Source organism: Phoenix dactylifera, unplaced genomic scaffold (genome assembly GCF_009389715.1).
Source record: "Phoenix dactylifera cultivar Barhee BC4 unplaced genomic scaffold, palm_55x_up_171113_PBpolish2nd_filt_p 000113F, whole genome shotgun sequence".
In the NCBI taxonomy this organism is placed as follows: Eukaryota; Viridiplantae; Streptophyta; class Magnoliopsida; order Arecales; family Arecaceae; genus Phoenix; species Phoenix dactylifera.
Window position 1 is genome coordinate 243,722 of NW_024067685.1, and position 22,090 is coordinate 265,811.

Here is a 22,090-nt window from a genome sequence, read left to right on the forward strand (position 1 = left end):
GTGCAACAACTTATTCGAAAGGAAAGACTGTCACTTTGTGGTTTGGTGGAAACTAAAGTTAAAAAGAGAAATAAAAAAAAGGTGGCGAACACCATCTTTCGAAATTGGGGTTTACTGTGCAACTATAATGCTTCTTCTCATAGATGGATTTGGATTGGTTGGAATCCTCACGAGGTGGATGTGGTTCTTATAAATTCATCCGACCAAGTGATGCATGTGCATGTTAGGGATCTTGCTAAGAATTCCTCTTTCATTGTCTCGATTGTGTATGGTGATAATTGCCCTATTAAGCGGAGTTAATTCCATTTGGAGGGAACGTAATGCTCGTTTGCATGGCGATGGCCCTACACATGAGTGTGTTCTTCTGAGAGAGATTACTTTTTGTATTGTGATTCGGATTAATCTCACACGGGGTGTGATTCCATCTCCTGCTAATAGATGGCTTCACAGTTCATGGGGATTCTCTGATGATATCTTTTGACACGCTCGTCATTCTGTTCTTACAAGCTTTGTAGTTAGTTGTTGTGGCTCGAGGGGTATGCCCTCCTAGCCTTTGATTTCTGGGGTATGCCCCTATGCATTTATACGTCATTTTTTCAATTTGGATATATACATACTTACCTTTATCGAAAAAAAGCGGAGTGAATTGTGGGCTGATTTAGTTTCTCGCAGTGTGGGATAGGAATCTTCTCCATGGGTGCTCATGAGGGACTTCAATGCTATAAAGTCACAAGAGGAGATGGTTGGGGGCTCTCATAGTTGGCTTTCTTGACAGAATGACCTTGCTACTTGTTTATTTCAATCTGGCCTTAGTGATTTACGATAGAATGGCTATCTCTTCACGTGGTCTAATCGGCAGAACAAGGCTCCTATTATGAAGAAGCTAGACCGGGTCCTTGCCAATTTGACATGAGAGTGTGACTTTTCAGGCTCTGAAGCTTACTTTCCTCCCTCCGGTGTTTCGGATCATTCTCCAATGGTGGTAACACTGGCTGCCTTACCTTCGCGAAAAACACCATTTAAATTCTTTGATCTTTGGGTTGAGCATCCGCAATTTCTATCCGTGGTAGCTAAAGCATGGGCTATAGATGTAAAAGGAAGTCCGATGTATCAACTATGCCATAAGTTGAAGCATTTGAAAGGGGAGTTGAAAAAGTTTAATAAGGAGTTCTTTGCAAATTTGCCTCGGCGAGTGGTGTGAGTTAAAGAGGCTTTGGAGGAGGTACAACGTATGATTCAGCGTCATCCTCTTGACTCGACTTTTCACACCGAGGAGTCAAGGCTCATTAAGGATTATTTGGAGTTGAGCAGAGCGGAAGAAAGTTTTTTGAAGCAAAAGGCTTGGGTTCAGTGGCTGAATTTGGGAGACAAGAATTCGAGGTTCTTCTTCCAATCTATGAAGCTTTTTCAGAGTCATAGCAAGATCACATCTATTTCTACCGATGATGGGGCTCGGGTGGAGACTTCGGGTGAGGTCAGTGACACTATTGTGCAGTTCTTTCAGAATCTTCTAGGTTCTCATGAGGTTGCGGGTGTTGATGAGGACATGCTTCAGCGAGTCCTTCTAAAGCGGCTCACTGAGATTCAGAGGGAGGATTTAGATCGATCTGTTTTAGCTGACGAAATAAAGATGGTGATATTCTCTTTGAAGGACAATAAGGCACCCAGTCTGGATGGTTTACTCATTTGCATGGCGATGGCCCTACACATGAGTGTGTTCTTCTGAGAGAGATTACTTTTTGTATTGTGACTCGGATTAATCTCACACGGGGTATGATTCCATCTCCTGCTAATAGATGGCTTCACAGTTCGTGGGGATTCTCTGATGATATCTTTTGATACTCTCATCATTTTGTTCTTACAAGCTTTGTAATTCGTTGTTGTGGCTCGAGGGGTATGCCCTCCTTTGATTTCTGGGGTATGCTCGTGTGCATTTGTATGTCATTTCTTCAATTTGGATATATACACACTTACCTTTATCAAAAAAAAAAAGTAATGTGAGGAAAGGAAAACCAAAACAAAAACCAAAAAGAGAAAGGGACGAAAGATAAGAGTGGCTTCAGACGTGTATCAAGCCAACCAAATCCCTCCTATCTTTCTCTCCACCCAAAACAAAACTGCTATCCCCAATGGTCATCGCAAGTTGCTTCACATTTGTCATCCCTCCTCTCTCATTTCCTTTGAATCACTGCAGATCTAGGATTTTGCTCTGCGGGAAGGAAGGCTTGAGGGGGAGAATGGAAATGGACCCGAGAAGGAAGGGTTCTTTAGGGTTCCTTTGCGGCTCCGTGGCTCTGCCTCAACACTCACCCTTCGTTTGGGAGTTCTTGGGAGAAAAGAAAAGAAAGAAAAACTTTAATGAGGAGGAAAAAGAAAAAAAAGGAATAGAATAGACTTTCCTCTTCTCTTGTTTGGGAGTTTTAAGAGGCAAGAGAAAAAACTTTTCTTCCTCTTATTTGGTAGTTTTAAGAGAAAAGAAAAGAAAGCATACATTTTTAACACTTCTACTAAAATACCTTTATTATAAAAGGGTCATGCTTATGAGTAGAGGTGCAAATGGATCGGGTCGGACCGAGTCAGCTGAAAGTGTAGCTGTGGAGATGGAGATCCATAGAGGTGCAGCAGATGGGTATATGGAGATGGAGATGATATATGAAAAGTTAAAACAAAAGATGACCTAGGATATATTTGTCCTTTTAATTTGGTATGTTTTTAATTTAAGGGTAAAATAGGTATTATAAAAAAGTTATAAAGTTCCAATTTCTTTCTCTCCAAATCCTCCCACTTATGGGAGGAAAGAAAGGAGAGAATTGGAGCCCAAAATTTTTTCTCCTATTCCCTCCTTTTCTATTCTTTTTTCCTCCACTAAAAAACTCCCAAACACCAAAATTTTTAACTTTCCCTTCCATTCCATTCTTTTCTCCTCAATTCCAAGTTTTCAAATGGAGCCTCAGGGAAGGGAGGGTTCTACTTCTCTAGGGTTCTCTAGGGGACTCGGGACTCCCCTTCGATTCAATAAGGCTACAAATGGGCATATGAGTTATCGGCTTATGGTTGAATCGCTGATGGCGCTGGCCTTTATTGAGATACGCCCTGTGTGATGCAACGATGGCATCTTCTAAATTTTGCATGGAATGTCGTTCATTGAATGAATGCGCCACGGATCGTAGAGTTCAAAAATTTTTCTGGATCCAAATTTAGAAGACCTTTGCACTTATGAGGAAGGAGAAATTAGGATCTGAAGGAAGTTGATTAAATATCATATAAACTGAAACAAAAATTAGAAACAAAGATTTGAAGATCCCATTTTCAAACTTTGTGTGGATGGAAAGACACCGTAGCTTGATGATCTTTGTAGGTTCCTGTTTGAGCCGCACAAGTGTCTGCCCTCTATAGGTATCCACACGAGAACTTATTCATCTGAGATCAGATCTTACTGGAGTACTAGCTCCTTGCAAAGACCTCTCATGACTATCAAAAAGATTGGAAGAAAATCAGCAACATACCTTCTTGAAGAAGAACTTTTTCTTCTTCAACCTTGCTCGCGATGGAGGAGGAGGAAGGAGGAAGCTTTGCACATGGATCTTCCTTGCCTTGCTGCCGTGGAAGAAGAGAAAGAAGAGGCCCTCTTGCTACCGTAGAGAAGAAGGAAGGATGCTTGGGGGTTGGTGAGGAAAGAATTCTTCTTCCCTTGGCGTCTTGGCTCTTCCCTTTGTTTATCCTCTTCACGTTTCCAACACCTTGGAAGAAGAAGAGAGATTGCTCCTTGCTGCTATAGGAGAAGAGGAGAAACCTCTTGCTGCCATGGAGAAGGAAGAAAGGAAGAGGGAGGAGGCATGGAGAAGAACCCAATGAATTCATATCACATGCCCCAATGCATCCCTTTTATAGATGGTGGCCTAGGGTTTGTCATGACAAGAGATAAACTTTTCATAACCCCACCCTTGGATTAGTGCCAAGTATCCATGGCGCAATGATGAGAGAATTAGAATCCTCTTAGGTGGCACCTCAAATGAATGCATGACATGTGCCCTTGGATCTAGAGATCGGAGCCTAATCACATTGGGCTTGGACCTCTTTCATGGCGCCTAGGTTAGGTCCTAATCACATTAGAACTTATTCCTAGATTATGAGCCCAATTTCTAATCACATTACGACTTAGGCTAACTCCTAATCATATTAGAAGAATTAGATGGGGCACCATGCATCCTACGACGCCATGTGGACTTTAGAGACCGCATAGTGTGAACACGACTTATCTTACGATGACATATAGACTTTAAAATCTGCATAGTGTGAACACGACTTAAGGCATATAACTTGATCTAATCAGGATTGACCCAATCATGAGCCCAACTCAATTTGGGTCGAACCCAATTTGATTTGGCTCATCAAATCAGCCCAATTGCAATCAATTCCACTTAATTCTTCTTCAATTAACTCACTAACACTTAGTGGGTTAATTCAATCACCTATTGATAATTAAAATCAATTGTGATTCTAAATAACAATTATGATAGTCTGACTAATCAAATCCTCTATGTGTGTGATTCCGTAGGTTCTATTCAGTCTGGTAGTGAGACATATTGAAATCTCCATCTCAATATCACTAAAACTCCTTTCAGTTCTACTTTTAGAGTTCACTGATTACCAAGTAAATGCCTTCGGGTCTCACAATCCACTAGTGACACCTAGCAGTATGTGGTGCCAACCTAGCAGAATAGAAGTCTGAATTTTCAGATGCAGTTAGCGTATGATACAGTCCCTTTATCATGGATCCTGACAGGACGGAGGTCCGTCATATGCCAAATTTATTCGACTTCCAGTTCGAGATATGGAAAACTCTTTTTTCAAAATACCTGGCCAAGTATCGAACTCAGTCTCATAAATCACATAGGATCACTCCTAATCTATCAAGGTCGATAGATCCCATTTAAATGCAATGCTATTCCAAGATAAACCTACTGCAGCCAATTCGCACCACAAGGATCCTTATGGCTAGGGCCCAAGTTTACATGCTTGTCAAACTATAGCAACCTTATAGTGAATAGCTGAGGCATCGCAGATCAAATGATCAGTCATACAACAACAGCATAATATCACGTACGAAGGAATTTCAAAGCGAATCCCAACAACGTGCGGCTCGGTCTGTCAAAGATAACCGATCAGCCTTCCTGGCGTGGGTATGTAGTCTCTATGACTTAGGTCACGCCTAACAACAATAATGCAGCGAAACACAGCACCAGAAAGTACCACGAAGGAGAAGGAGAAATATAGGGAAAGAGAATTTTATTGAATAACCGCTCAACTGATTATAATAAGCTCTCCTGGCCTCTCCATCTCTACCGGATACCAATCCCTCCCCTTTGAGGGTCCTCTTATAGATAAGCAACCTCCAGTTACAAGTCCCTCACGAACTCAACTTCCAATGCACAGGATAAGGATGAATTCTAGATAAGATAGGAAAATCCCGATTCCAGCAGGATTCTGCGCAATCAGATAAAACAGCCAAGTTCGTGCCTCAAACGAACTCGGATTACCATGAAACTGGTTTTGTTAGATTTAGGACGAAAAACTCTTCCAGATAGCACCTTTTTCACTTTGAACAGACTTCTGTAGAGTTCTAGAAATGCCCCTCAAAGTGAAAGCGCGTGGAAACAGCGTTACAGCCATGTCTTCTAACCATACACGTTTTCAGTTATAAAAACGTGTTAAAATATGTTCCTTGCCTTCTGGAGACTTATGCCACGTTCCTCCATCAGTGACACACATTTTCATGCATCCCAATTTTCCGGATTCAGTCTATGCTTCGAGATAAGCCCACAACGCTGAATCAGTCTCGTTGCAGGAGCTTTCCTTCTAATGATGAACCGGCATGTATTCTCAACAATACACGCCTTGGAGCACGTGCCCATGGCTCCATGCTCTTGGGTATTCCTCCTACATCTTGGACATGTTTTCCTAGGTGATCCTAGGGCCCAGATTTGGTCTCCAAGTTGCCCAAATCTCTAGAGAGCACCGTCAGACCTCGAACCTGTCCAGCGACCTGATCTGGTTTATACCTTGATCCACGTCCGGTCCAGCTCCGATTCGAGGAGCCGTGATAATAAGTAGTCACTGACGAGTGGATGTCTCCATGTGATTACTTTTTTTGGTCATGCTCAGTACACTTGTTCTCTAACAAGTACTTGCACAATCACTCCAGTGTCTCTATACTGTGGACGTGAGACTCATCCATCTGATTAAGTGATCTGTGCACTAATCTCAGCAGATGATGGATCCATCGATCAGGAGCATTTAGAAATTAATCCCTAATAACACATGCCTCAAATTCTCAACTCCTTGAGAATATGTGTCATCATCTTATTAATTTCTTGGACGATTCATAGACATATACAAATATGAATGAATAACAAATTGCCCAATCTTGTTAATCAATAAGAGTCAAATTACAAATTTATGTCCCAGATTACAAATATGCGTTAGCCACATTGGCTTCTAGGGCATACTTCTAACAACCTCTTGCTCATGCTTAATCAAATAATCAATGGAATGGGTTATGAGTTACGGACTTGAGGACTCAAAAAAATGGGTTAATCAATCAGCGAATGGGTTATGGGCTGTGACTTGTGGGTTAAATGGGTAATGCGGGTTCAGGGCGGGTCGGATTGGGTCGTTGGGTAAATGATCCAAATTGACTCAAAAAAGAAATGGGTCGGATCGGGTCCGAGTCGGCTCAAGATTAGGTTGACTCGGACCCAATTCGAAAAACATAATGGGTCCAATTTGAAAACCTGACTCGGACCCACGGGTCCTCTAAAACGGCTTGAGTCGGGTCGGGTCGGGTCATGGGTCGACCCGACCTATTTGCAGCTTAGCTTTATCTCTTTTTTATCCATCTCCTACTCCAAGGCAAACAAGATCTATCCTTTTTTTTCTATCTCCTTCTTCAACTCTTACATATCGACTGGTTAAATGGACTAGGCCCAATTTCTTATTAGTTGGGCTTGGTATTACATTCTTCCCCTCTAGAAAAAATTCATTCTCCCATTGTATAGATTTACATCCCATTGTATATTATAATTTATCTACTTATGCTTTGATAACATATTAATTATAATGCCTCCGACTCAAGATTGCAAGCCCAGGATCGTGGCAATAGTCATATACTCATAGAGAACTCCCCCCCACAACCATACAAGGCATCTCTTCATTTTTTTTTTGGATAAAGGTAAGTGTGTATATATCCAAATTGAAGAAATGACGTACAAATGCACAGAGGCATACCCTAGAAATCAAAGACTAGGAGGGCAAACCTCTCTAGCCACAACAACTAACAACAAAGCTTGTAAGAACAAAATGATGAGAGTATCAAAAGACATCATCAAAGAATCCCCACGAACTGTGAAGCCATCTATTAGCAGGAGATGGAATCACACCCCGTGTGGGATTAATCCAAGTCACAATACAAAAAGTGATAAGAGCACACTTCGGACCGTCCTGGAAATAGGTAGAGAAAGAGGAACTTGACCCTAACCGCGACCTGCCGGTAGAACCAAAGTTATCAAAAGAAGCGTGACCCTAACCGCGACCTGCCGGTAGAACCAACACTATCAAGTTCTAATCCAAGAACAAAGGTGAAGCTCTCACATAAGAGAAACTCTCAAATTTCATTCATGCGTTCTCCCCCTCTCAAGTACAATCAGATGTTATTTTAAGGCTGAAATGGCTTCAAAGAGAAGCAACTCCTAGGAAATTACATAGCACTACTTGTCATGCATTTTCCAAGGCTGCATTTACCAAGGCTTGGAAAAGATGCATGTTACACCTACTCCTAGAAAAGTAACCAGAACTTAGGAAAAAGATCCCAAAGTAATTATAGTGACTTTGGGAACTACAAGAAAGTCTGAATGTGACTTGGGGAATACAAAACATCATCTGAAATATCACCCCAAAAGTATGCACGAAAATCCAAATACAATAGAAAAGTTGGCCTTCCCATGAATGCTTCTTGTCATGTGATTTGGACTTTCCAAAGTGTTGTCTTCAGGTTGGACTCAAAGCATCTTCACCCAATTGTATGAAAGTGAACCAATTAGGTGCAGCCTCTATCTCACGTTGGTCTTCTTTTCCTTTGATTTTTATGATCAGGCTTTCCAAAGCTTGTTTCATCCTCTTAGTCTTGGCCCTTGTCATAGGACCTTCAATTCCATGCAAAGGATCTTTAGATGGGCTGGTTGCGTCTCTATCATTCCCTCCCTCTTCAAAAGGATTCGTCCTCGAATCAGATTCATCACCTACATCAAACAAAGATAGATCAGCCACATTAAAGGTAGCACTTACATTACCATATTCACTTGGGAAGTCCAACTTGTAGGCATTGTCATTGATCTTCTCTAGAACTTGGAAGGGTCCATCTCCTCTTGTTTGCAGCATAGATTTTCTTTGAGTGGGAAACCTCTCCTTCCTCATATGAACCCAAACCCAATCTCCTGGTTCAAAAATAACTTTAATACGCCCCTTATTTGCTTGCTTTGCATATTGCTCATTCTTCCTCTCAATGTTGGCTCGAACTTTTGCATGCAACTCCCTAATAGTATCCGCCTTTTTCTTACCATCCAAATTGGTACACTCATTAGTAGGCAAAGGTAAGATGTCTAAAGGAGTCAAAGGATTAAAGCCATACACAACTTCAAAAAGAGAATAAGAAGTAGTAGAATGAACAGTTCTATTATAAGCAAACTCAACATGTGGCAAGCATTTCTCCCAATTTTTCAAATTCTTTTGAATGATAGCACGCAACAAGGTAGTAAGTGTTCTATTTACTACTTCAGTTTGTCCATCCGTTTGAGGATGTGCAACAGTAGAAAATAAGAGTTTTGTTCCTAGTTTATTCCACAAAGTTTTCCAAAAATGATTTAGGAACTTTACATCCCTATCACTTACTATTGTTCTAGGCAATCCATGCAAGCGCATTATCTCTTTAAAGAACAGATCAGCAATATGTGTTGCATCATTGGTTTTGGAGCATGCAATGAAATGTGCCATTTTACTAAACCTATCAACAATGACAAATATACTATCTTTGCCTCCTTGAGATCGAGGTAATCCTAACACAAAATCCATTGAAATATCAGTCCAGGGTTGATTAGACACAGGCAAAGGTGTATAGAAGCCATGGGGCATGACTTTAGATTTAGCTTGTTTACATGCTATGCACTTATCACAGACCGATTGCACATCATGCTTCATGTTAGACCAATAAAAATGCTCATGCAATATTTCTAAGGTCCTTTTTATCCCAAAATGTCCCATCAATCCACCACCATGACTTTCTCTAACTAGCATTTCACGCAAGGAACAAACAGGCACACACAACTTATTTTTCTTAAACAAGAAACCATCATGCCTATAATAGTCCCCAAAAGCATGTTTAGAACAAGAATTCCATACTTGGCCAAAGTCAGAATCATCAGCATATAAGTCCTTTATAAACTCAAAACCAAGTAATTTAGTTTGCAAAGAAGTAAGCAATGCATACCTTCTGGACAATGCATCAGCCACTTTGTTTTCCTTACCATTCTTGTACTTGATTACATAAGGAAACATCTCAATGAATTCCAACCACTTGGCATGTCTTTTTTGAAGCTTATCTTGAGATCTTAGAAACTTCAAGCTTTGATGGTCAAAATGAATTATGAATTCCCTTGACCACAAGTAGTGTTGCCAAGTTTGCAAAGCTCTCACCAGAGCGTACAATTCTTTGTCATACATGGAATAATTCAATGATGCCCCATTAAGCTTTTCACTAAAGTAAGCAATTGGTTTAGAGTCCTGCATTAGTACGGCCCCTATACCAACACTAGATGCATCACATTCAATTTCAAAAGCTTTATCAAAATTAGGCAAACAAAGCAAAGGTGCATTGGTCAATTTTTCCTTTAATGAATTAAAAGCTCCCTCATGCACATCATTCCACTTAAACACAACATTCTTTTTAACAAGTTCATTCAAAGGTGCAGCAATAGAACTAAAGTTCTTTACAAACCTTCTATAAAAACTTGCTAAACCATGAAAACTTCTTACCTCATTTGCATTCTTAGGTGTAGGCCATTCTCTAATTGGCCTTACCTTCTCCTCATCCACACTTATTCCTTTCGAGCTTACAACAAAACCCAAAAACACAACAGATTCATGGCAGAATGAACACTTTTTAAGATTAGCATATAATTTGTTTTCTCTCAAAACATTAAGAACAACATGCAAATGATTAACATGTTCATCTAAGGTTTTGCTATAAATCAAAATATCATCAAAATACACTACAACAAATTTTCCAATGAAAGAACGCAAAACATGGTTCATTAACCTCATGAAGGTGCTGGGTGCATTAGATAAGCCAAATGGCATCACCATCCACTCGTATAAACCATATTTTGTTTTAAAAGCCGTTTTCCATTCATCACCTTCTTTCATGCGAATTTGATAGTATCCACTCTTCAAATCTATTTTAGAAAACACACACGAACCATGCAATTCATCAAGCATATCATCCAATCTAGGGATAGGATATCGATACTTTACAGTGATTTTATTTATGGCTCGGCAATCCGTACACATGCGCCACGTCCCATCTTTCTTCGGAACCAAGATCACAGGAGCAGAACACGGGCTAAGACTCTCCCTCACAAATCCTTTTTGCAGCAACTCATCTACTTGCCTTTGAATTTCTTTTGCTTCCTCTGGACTTGTTCTGTAGGCTGGTCTATTTGGGATTGAAGAACCTGGAATTAAGTCAATCTGATGCTCAATACCTCTTGTAGGAGGTAATCCATGGGGAATTTCTTCTGAAAAAATATCACCAAATTCCTGTAACAAAGAAGCAACCATACTAGGCAAAGAAGAATTGAGTTCGTTAGTGAAATAAACATCCTTGTGTATGAGCACAAGTAGCTGCTCTTTTGCTAACAAGGCACTCTCAACCTCTCTTTTGCTTGCAAATGCACTCACTCTCTTTTTTTTTCTCTTCTTTGGATTCTGATTTATTCTTTTCTTTTGTCTGCTCACTCTCATTTTTTTTATCTTTCCTCTCTTTTTCTTGAATGCTCAATTGCTCCTCTCTCAACTTACACTCTCTTGAAATTCTGATTTGATCAGCAAAGGTCTCGGTTGGTTGGAGAGGTGTTAAAACAATAGTGTGATTGTTCATAACAAGAGTGTATCTATTTTTGTACCCATCATGAATAACCCTTCTATCAAATTGCCACGGACGCCCAAGAAGTAGATGTCCAGCATGCATAGGTGCCACATCACAAAGAACTTCATCCTTATATTTACCGATGGAAAAAGAAATCATCACTTGCTTAGTCACCCTTATGTCACCACAATCATTCAGCCACTGAAGTCTATATGGATTAGGGTGCTTTAATGTGGGCAAATTCAATTTTTCAACCAACAAGGTGCTAGCAACATTAGTGCAACTCCCACTATCAATGATTAAGCTGCATACCTTGTCGTTTATATGGCATCTTGTATGAAATATATGCTCACGTTGCTCCTCATTACCACCCGCCTTAGGTTGCATGTTGAGAGCACGCCTAGTGACAAGCACATCTCCAACAACAGGTTCAGCAACTTCAACATCACTACAATCCTCCAATGGTGGCATGTCATCATCACTTGAGCTCACACTCTCTATGTCTCCATTATCTAGCAGTATCATGGCTCTTTTATTTGGACATTGAGAAGCAATATGTCCAACTCCTTGACACCTGAAACATTTCATATCACGAGATCTAGAGGATGAATTAGTTTCCATTTTACCTTTAGGTGCAGCAATCGAATTTTTGGCCTTTGCATCTTCTTTTGGCTTTGACACAGATTTGTTGTTTTGCCAATTCGATTTCCATGAGGAACTAGTAGTAAATTTGGAAGTACTCTTAGCTTTCAATTGCCTTTCCACTAGAATAGCTTTGTGCAGCAAATCCTCCATCTCTATATAATGTTGCAATTCTACCACATCAGCTATCTCCTTCTTTAAACCTCCAATGAATCTAGCCATAGTTGCCTCTCGGTCTTCTTCAACATTGGCTCTAATCATGGCTATTTCCATCTCCTTATAGTAATCTTCCACACTCATGGAGCCTTGAGTTAGACTTTGCAATTTTCTGTGCAAATCTCTATAGTAGTGGCTGGGTACAAACCTTTTTCTCATGACAGCCTTCATCTCATCCAATGTACCAATAGGCCTCTCTCCATTTCTATGTCTACTAGTCACCATTTGATCCCACCAAATACTAGCATAATCATGGAACTCAACAATGGCTAGTTTAACCCTCTTCTCCTCGGAATAATTATGACATTCAAACACATGTTCAACCTTTCTCTCCCACTCTAAATATAATTCAGGATCATTTTTACCTTGGAATGCAGGGATTGTCATCTTAATACTTCCCAAATGACTGTCTTTTCTTGATTCATCTCTTTGCCTCCTTCCATTACTTCTTCCATCCGAATACTCCTCTTCTTCTTCTTCTTCAAACATCCTCCCCCTCAAAGGTTTGAGTCTGCTTGGTGATTCCAAATCATTCATTCGTGCACCAAGCTTAGTAAGTTGATCAGCAATGGCTTTCATCCATAACTTCATATCAACATCTGGTTGTTTACTACCTTCACTACTCATCTTTGTATGCTGCAATCAAAAGATTAGTATAAACAGAATAGGTCCTCACACACTCCTCTCTCTGGTAGACACTCTTTTATAGCTTTTTCTTGATGATGATCTCACCCTCTTGCCTTTTACCACTTAGCTTCACCTTATGAGCTCTTAAATAAGAACCTTTTGGATGTTTCTACACAACAGGAAACAGTAAGGAGTCGATGATAACCTTAGGGAACAAGAACTCGCAAGGAACAATTTAATTGGAACCAACAAAGGGTTCAAGGAAGGTTTGAATTGAGAACAATTCAATGGAAGCGTTAAAGAACCCACAAGAAAATTAGGAGCAAAATCTGCCCCGAATTTTTTTTCTTTTTCTTTTTTTTTTCTTTTTTCTTCTTCTTCTCTTTTTTTTTTTTTTTTTGAAATAGCAGAACAGAAAGGAACAAGGACGATGACACAAACCGATTAAAGGAAGATGTCACCAAGGATATAGAGATAAACAACAGCGGAACACCTTTTTTTTTTTTTGAATTAAACAAGATAAACACACAAAGCATAGATAACATCTGATTTCAGGAACCGGGCTCTGATTCCAAATGATAAGAGCACACTTCAGACCGTCCTAGAAACAGGTAGAGAAAGAGGAACTTGACCCTAACAGCGACCTGCCGGTAGAACCAAAGTTATCAAAAGAAGCGTGACCCTAACCGCGACCTGCCGGTAGAACCAACACTATCAAGTTCTAATCCAAGAACAAAGTTGAAGCTCTCACATAAGAGAAACTCTCAAATTTCATTCATGCGTTCTCCCCCTCTCAAGTACAATCAGGTGCTATTTTAAGGCTGAAATGGCTTCAAAGAGAAGCAACTCCTAGGAAATTACATAGCACTACTTGTCATGCATTTTCCAAGGCTGCATTTACCAAGGCTTGGAAAAGATGCATGTTACACCTACTCCTAGAAAAGTAACCAGAACTTAGGAAAAAGATTCCAAAGTAATTATAGTGACTTTGAGAACCACAAGAAAGTCTGAATGTGACTTGGGGAATACAAAACATCGTCTGAAATATCACCCCAAAAGAATGCACGAAAATCCAAATACAATAGGAAAGTTGGCCTTCCCATGAATGCTTCTTGTCATGTGATTTGGACTTTCCAAAGTGTTGTCTTCAGGTTGGACTCAAAGCATCTTCACCCAATTATATGAAAGTGACCCAATTAGGTGCAGTCTCTATCTCACGTTGGTCTTCTTTTTCTTTAATTTTTATGATCAGGCTTTCCAAAGCTTGTTTCATCCTCTTAGTCTTGGCCCTAGTCATAGGACCTTCAATTCCATGCAAAGGATCTTTAGATGGGCTGGTTGCATCTCTATCATTGGTTGCGTCTCTATCAAAAAGTAATCTCTCTCAGAAGAACACACTCATGTGTAGGGCCATCGCCATGCAAACGAGCATTACGTTCCCTCCAAATGTAGTAGACCGCAGTTGCCACCATAAGCTTTGCAATTCGACCCAAGAGTGAACGACCATCCATTTGAGAAAGCCAAGATCGTATCCATCCATCTACACGAGGCCCACGGAATATTACACTTGGCACAAAGAACAGACCAGATGCGCTGAGAGAATGGGCACTAAAAAAATAAATGATCCACATACTGATGCCCACCCTCACACAAAACACATTGGGCGACCTGAATAATGCCAAAGCATATAAGCTTAGCTTGAGTATACAAGGCATCCTGGATGGCTAACCAAAGAATAAAAGACATCCATTGATAAGAGCACACTTCGGACCGTCCTGGAAACAGGTAGAGAATGAGGAACTTGACCCTAACCGCGACCTGCCGGTAGAACCAAAGTCATCAAAAGAAGCGTGACCCTAACCGCGACCTGCCGGTAGAACCAACACTATCAAGTTCTAATCCAAGAACAAAGGTGAAGCTCTCACATAAGAGAAACCCTCAAATTTCATTCATGCGTTCTCCCCCTCTCAAGTACAATCAGGTGCTATTTTAAGGCTGAAATGGCTTCAAAGAGAAGCAACTCCTAGGAAATTACATAGCACTACTTGTCATGCATTTTCCAAGGCTGCATTTACCAAGGCTTGGAAAAGATGCATGTTACACCTACTCCTAGAAAAGTAACCAGAACTTAGGAAAAAGATCCCAAAGTAATTATAGTGACTTTGGGAACTACAAGAAAGTCTGAATGTGATTTGGGGAATACAAAACATCATCTGAAATATCACCCCAAAAGTATGCACGAAAATCCAAATATAATAGGAAAGTTGGCCCTCCCATGAATGCTTCTTGTCATGTGATTTGGACTTTCCAAAGTGTTGTCTTCAGGTTGGACTCAAAGCATCTTCACCCAATTGTATGAAAGTGACCCAATTAGGTGCAGCCTCTATCTCACGTTGGTCTTCTTTTCCTTTGATTTTTATGATCAGGCTTTCCAAAGCTTGTTTCATCCTCTTAGTCTTGGCCCTAGTCATAGGACCTTCAATTCCATGCAAAGGATCTTTAGATGGGCTGGTTGCGTCTCTATCATTGGTTGCATCTCTATCATTCCCTCCCTCTTCAAAAGGATTCGTCCTCGAATCAGATTCATCACCTACATCAAACAAAGATAGATCAGCCACATTAAAGGTAGCACTTACATTACCATATTCACTTGGCAAGTCCAACTTGTAGGCATTGTCATTGATCTTCTCTAGAACTTGGAAGGGTCCATCTCCTCTTGTTTGCAGCTTAGATTTTCTTTGAGTGGGAAACCTCTCCTTCCTCATATGAACCCAAACCCAATCTCCTGGTTCAAAAATAACTTTAATACGCCCCTTATTTGCTTGCTTTGCATATTGCTCATTCTTCCTCTCAATGTTGGCTCGAACTTTTGCATGCAACTCCCTAATAGTATCCGCCTTTTTCTTACCATCCAAATTGGTACACTCATTAGTAGGCAAAGGTAAGATGTCTAAAGGAGTCAAAGGATTAAAGCCATACACAACTTCAAAAGGAGAATAAGAAGTAGTAGAATGAACAGTTCTATTATAAGCAGACTCAACATGTGGCAAGCATTTCTCCAATTTTTCAAATTCTTTTTAATGATAGCACGCAACAAGGTAGTAAGTGTTCTATTTACTACTTCAGTTTGTCCATCCGTTTGAGGATGTGCAACAGTAGAAAATAAGAGTTTTGTTCCTAGTTTATTCCACAAAGTTTTCCAAAAATGACTTAGGAACTTTACATCCCTATCACTTACTATTGTTCTAGGCAATCCATGCAAGCGCATTATCTCTTTAAAGAACAGATCAGCAATATGTGTTGCATCATTGGTTTTAGAGCATGCAATGAAATGTGCCATTTTACTAAACCTATCAACAACGACAAATATACTATCTTTGCCACCTTGAGATCGAGGTAATCCTAACACGAAATCCATTGAAATATCAGTCCAGGGTTGATTAGACACAGGCAAAGGTGTATAGAAGCCATGGGGCATGACTTTAGATTTAGCTTGTTTACATGCTATGCACTTGTCACAGACCGATTGCACATCATGCTTCATGTTAGACCAATAAAAATGCTCATGCAATATTTCTAAGGTCCTTTTTATCCCAAAATGTCCCATCAATCCACCACCATGACTTTCTCTAACTAGCATTTCACGCAAGGAACAAACAGGCACACACAACTTATTTTTCTTAAACAAGAAACCATCATGCCTATAATAGTCCCCAAAAGCATGTTTAGAACAAGAATCCCATACTTGGCCAAAGTCAGAATCATTAGCATATAAGTCCTTTATAAACTCAAAACCAAGTAATTTAGTTTGCAAAGAAGTAAGCAATGCATACCTTCTGGACAATGCGTCAGCCACTTTGTTTTCCTTACCATTCTTGTACTTGATTACATAAGGAAACATCTCAATGAATTCCAACCACTTGGCATGTCTTTTTTGAAGCTTACCTTGAGATCTTAGAAACTTCAAGCTTTGATGGTCAGAATGAATTATGAATTCCCTTGACCACAAGTAGTGTTGCCAAGTTTGCAAAGCTCTCACCAAAGCGTACAACTCTTTGTCATACGTGGAATAATTCAATGATGCCCCATTAAGCTTTTCACTAAAGTAAGCAATTGGTTTAGAGTCCTGCATTAGTACGGCCCCTATGCCAACACCAGATGCATCACATTCAATTTCAAAAGCTTTATCAAAATTAGGCAAACAAAGCAAAGGTGCATTGGTCAATTTTTCTTTTAATGAATTAAAAGCTTCCTCATGCACTTCATTCCACTTAAACACAACATTCTTTTTAACAAGTTCATTCAAAGGTGCAGCAATAGAACTAAAGTTCTTTACAAACCTTCTATAAAAACCTGCTAAACCATGAAAACTTCTTACCTCATTTGCATTCTTAGGTGTAGGCCATTCTCTAATTGCCCTTACCTTCTCCTCATCCACACTTATTCCTTTCGAGCTTACAACAAAACCCAAAAACACAACAGATTCATGGCAAAATGAACACTTTTTAAGATTAGCATATAATTTGTTTTCTCTCAAAACATTAAGAACAACATGCAAATGATTAACATGTTCATCTAAGGTTTTGCTATAAATCAAAATATCATCAAAATACACTACAACAAATTTCCCAATGAAAGAACGCAAAACATGGTTCATTAACCTCATGAAGGTGCTGGGTGCATTAGATAAGCCAAATGGCATTACCATCCACTCATATAAACCATATTTTGTTTTAAAAGCTGTTTTCCATTCATCACTTTCTTTCATGCGAATTTGATAGTATCCACTCTTCAAATCTATTTTTAGAAAACACACACGAACCATGGAATTCATCAAGCATATCATCCAATCTAGGGATAGGATATCGATACTTTACAGTGATTTTATTTATGGCTCGGCAGTCCGTACACATGCGCCACGTCCCATCTTTCTTCGGAACCAAGATCACAGGAGCAGAACACGGGCTAAGACTCTCTCTCACAAATCCTTTTTGCAGCAACTCATCTACTTGCCTTTGAATTTCTTTTGCTTCCTCTGGACTTGTTCTGTAGGCTGGTCTATTTGGGATTGAAGAACCTGGAATTAAGTCAATCTGATGCTCAATACCTCTTGTAGGAGGTAATCCATGGGGAATTTCTTCTGGAAAAATATCACCAAATTCCTGTAACAAAGAAGCAACCATACTAGGCAAAGAAGAATTGAGTTCGTTAGTGAAATAAACATCCTTTTGTATGAGCACAAGTAGCTGCTCTTTTGCTAACAAGGCACTCTCAACCTCTCTTTTGCTTGCAAATGCACTCACTCTCTTTTTTTTCTCTTCTTTGGATTCTGATTTATTCTTTTCTTTCGTCTGCTGACTCTCATTTTTCTTATCTTTCCTCTCTTTTTCTTGAATGCTCAATTGTTCCTCTCTCAACTTACACTCTCTTGTAATTCTGATTTGATCAGCATAGGCCTCGGTCGGTTGGAGAGGTGTTAAAACAATAGTGTGATTGTTCATAACAAGAGTGTATCTATTTTTGTACCCATCATGAATAACCCTTCTATCAAATTGCCACGGACGCCCAAGAAGTAGATGTCCAGCATGCATAGGTGCCACATCACAAAGAACTTCATCCTTGTATTTACCGATGGAAAATGAAATCATCACTTGCTTAGTCACCCTTATGTCTCCACAATCATTCAGCCACTGAAGTCTATATGGATTAGGGTGCTTTTAATGTGGGCAAACTCAATTTTTCAACCAACAAGGTGCTAGCAACATTAGTGCAACTCCCACTATCAATGATTAAGCTGCATACCTTGTCGTTTATATGGCATCTTGTATGAAATATATGCTCACGTTGCTCCTCATTACCACCCGCCTTAGGTTGCATGTTGAGAGCATGCCTAGTAACAAGCACATCTCCAACAACAGGTTCAGCAACCTCAACATCACTACAATCCTCCAATGGTGGCATGTCATCATCACTTGAGCTCACACTCTCTATGTCTCCATTATCCAGCAGTATCATGGCTCTTTTGTTTGGACATTGAGAAGCAATATGTCCAACTCCTTGACACCTGAAACATTTGATATCACGAGATCTAGAGGATGAATTAGTTTCCATTTTACCTTTAGGTGCAGCAATCGAATTTTTGGCCTTTGCATCTTCTTTTGGCTTTGACACAGATTTGTTATTTTGCCAATTCGATTTCCATGAGGAACTAGTAGTAAATTTGGAAGTACTCTTAGCTTTCAATTGCCTTTCCACTAGAATAGCTTTGTGCAGCAAATCCTCCATCTCTATATAATGTTGTAATTCTACCACATCAGCTATCTCCTTCTTTAAACCTCCAATGAATCTAGCCATAGTTGCCTCTCGGTCTTCTTCAACATTGGCTCTAATCATGGCTATTTCCATCTCCTTATAGTAATCTTCCACACTCATGGAGCCTTGAGTTAGACTTTGCAATTTCCTGTGCAAATCTCTATAGTAGTGGCTGGGTACAAACCTTTTTCTCATGACAGCCTTCATCTCATCCCATGTACCAATAGGCCTCTCCCCATTTCTACGTCTACTAGTCACCATTTGATCCCACCAAATACTAGCATAATCATGGAACTCAACAATGGCTAGTTTAACCCTCTTCTCCTCGGAATAATTATGACATTCAAAGACATGTTCAACCTTTCTCTCCCACTCTAAATATAATTCAGGATCATTTTTACCTTGGAATGCAGGGATTGTCATCTTAATACTTCCCAAATGACTGTCTTTTCTTGATTCATCTCTTTGCCTCCTTCCATTACTTCTTCCATCCGAATACTCCTCTTCTTCTTCTTCTTCAAACATCCGCCCCCTCAAAGGTTTGAGTCTGCTTGGTGATTCCAAATCATTCATTCGTGCACCAAGCTTAGTAAGTTGATCAGCAATGGCTTTCATCCATAACTTCATATCAACATCTGGTTGTTTACTACCTTCACTACTCATCTTTGTATGCTGCAATCAAAAGATTAGTATAAACAGAATAGGTCCTCACACACTCCTCTCTCTGGTGGACACTCTTTTATGGCTTTTTCTTGATGATGATCTCACCCTCTTGCCTTTTACCACTTAGCTTCACCTTATGAGCTCTTAAATAAGAACCTTTTGGATGTTTCTACACAACAGGAAACAGTAAGGAGTCGATGATAACCTTAGGGAACAAGAACTCGCAAGGAACAATTTAATTGGAACCAACAAAGGGTTCAAGGAAGGTTTGAATTGAGAACAATTCAATGGAAGCGTCAAAGAACCCACAAGGAAATTAGAAGCAAAATCTGCCCCGAATTTTTTTCTTTTTTTTTTTTTCTTTTTTTTCTTCTTCTTCTTTCTTCCTTCTCATTTTTTTTTTTTTTTGAAATAGCAGAACAGAAAGAGACAAGGACGATGACACAAACCGATTAAAGGAAGATGTCACCAAGGATATAGAGATAAACAACAGCGGAACACCTTTTTTTTTTTTTGAATTAAACAAGATAAACACACAAAGGATAGATAACACCTGATTTCAGGAACCGGGCTCTGATACCAAATGATAAGAGCACACTTCGGACCGTCCTGGAAACAGGTAGAGAATGAGGAACTTGACCCTAACCGCGACCTGCCGGTAGAACCAAAGTTATCAAAAGAAGCGTGACCCTAACCGCGACCTGCCGGTAGAACCAACACTATCAAGTTCTAATCCAAGAACAAAGGTGAAGCTCTCACATAAGAGAAACCCTCAAATTTCATTCATGCGTTCTCCCCCTCTCAAGTACAATCAGGTGCTATTTTAAGGCTGAAATGGCTTCAAAGAGAAGCAACTCCTAGGAAATTACATAGCACTACTTGTCATGCATTTTCCAAGGCTGCATTTACCAAGGCTTGGAAAAGATGCATGTTACACCTACTCCTAGAAAAGTAACCAGAACTTAGGAAAAAGATCCCAAAGTAATTATAGTGACTTTGGGAACTACAAGAAAGTCTGAATGTGATTTGGGGAATACAAAACATCATCTGAAATATCACCCCAAAAGTATGCACGAAAATCCAAATATAATAGGAAAGTTGGCCCTCCCATGAATGCTTCTTGTCATGTGATTTGGACTTTCCAAAGTGTTGTCTTCAGGTTGGACTCAAAGCATCTTCACCCAATTGTATGAAAGTGACCCAATTAGGTGCAGCCTCTATCTCACGTTGGTCTTCTTTTCCTTTGATTTTTATGATCAGGCTTTCCAAAGCTTGTTTCATCCTCTTAGTCTTGGCCCTAGTCATAGGACCTTCAATTCCATGCAAAGGATCTTTAGATGGGCTGGTTGCGTCTCTATCATTGGTTGCGTCTCTATCATCCATGAAATAGCTTGGCTATGCCAAACAAGCTTCCACCAGTCCACTCTACTATGACGCGTGCGCAACGACTCCCAAAAACCACGAACAGAGAAGGAACCCTTCGGAGCATCAATCCACTGCAATACATCCGGCCTTCTGCTATCTGGCCGGAATGAAGTAGGAGTACTACTAATGAGCTCAAGCCATGCAGGGGAGTGAGAGATAGGCCAGTGCCACTCCTGGCCATCAATAATAGCCTCCACCTTGGCATTCTGCCCAAGGCCAGAATCATAGATAAACTTTTCCCCAAACACCTCAATAAGAGGACCAAGGGGATGCCAATGGTCAAACCAAAGTGAAATACTACTCCCGTTGCCCACTCGATATCTCATCTTCCATCGGACAAGGCTGCGAAGACTAAGAATCCTCCGCCAACTCCAAGAGCAATCCCTGGGGCATTTGATCTTCCAAATACTTCTGCCTCGCAAAAGATAAGAGCGAACTGATGTGAACCCCGTAAGATAGATTCTTAGAAACCCACGAACAAGTTGATGAATAACCCAAGAAAGTCTGAAAAATCAGTTTGGAAGAGATAGAACCTTGACCCGATGTTTAGCAAAACATGAACCAAAGGTATAGAAGGTTGTTGACGCCACACCCTAATAGAATCAGGATGATAAGTCACTTGAACGCCACAAGGGTTGCCTTGATAAGTTCTAAGTTCAATGAAGAACCAAAGAAGTGAATAACCTCACAATTTTCATTCCAATTCAGATCTGCCTGTTTACATAAGGAACACCCTTTTTATAGCCCAAAGGGAAACCTAACAGCCTTTAATTAAAGTCTAATCCCTAGAACAATAATGACTCCACTAGTCATAGTTCAGTCTCCTAGGAAATTAATGAAGACAGTTTCCTAGAACATTAATGAAACTCCACTAGTCAAAGTTCAATCTCCTAGGAAATTAATAAAGACAGTTTCCTAGAACATTAATAAAGCTCCACTAGCCTTTAGACATTCAGCAACATAAAACTAAATCTGAAAACTCCAGCAATATTTCCACCAAGTAAGCAT

The 22,090-nt window shown here is 40.0% G+C and overlaps 1 protein-coding gene and 1 pseudogene across 1 annotated transcript; both read right to left on the reverse strand.

Moving 5' to 3' along the window:
- Positions 1-9,314: 9,314 nt before the first annotated feature.
- Positions 9,315-12,442, reverse strand: LOC120104801. The gene is made up of 5 exons (XM_039116594.1): positions 11,510-12,442; positions 10,721-10,869; positions 10,087-10,162; positions 9,454-9,978; positions 9,315-9,341 (listed from the first exon to the last, which is right to left on the reverse strand). Exons 1-5 carry the CDS (start codon positions 12,440-12,442, stop codon positions 9,315-9,317), a joined length of 1,710 nt encoding a protein of 569 aa, XP_038972522.1.
- A 4,591-nt stretch (positions 12,443-17,033) lies between these two features.
- Positions 17,034-20,007, reverse strand: LOC120104802 (annotated as a pseudogene).
- Positions 20,008-22,090: the final 2,083 nt, after the last annotated feature.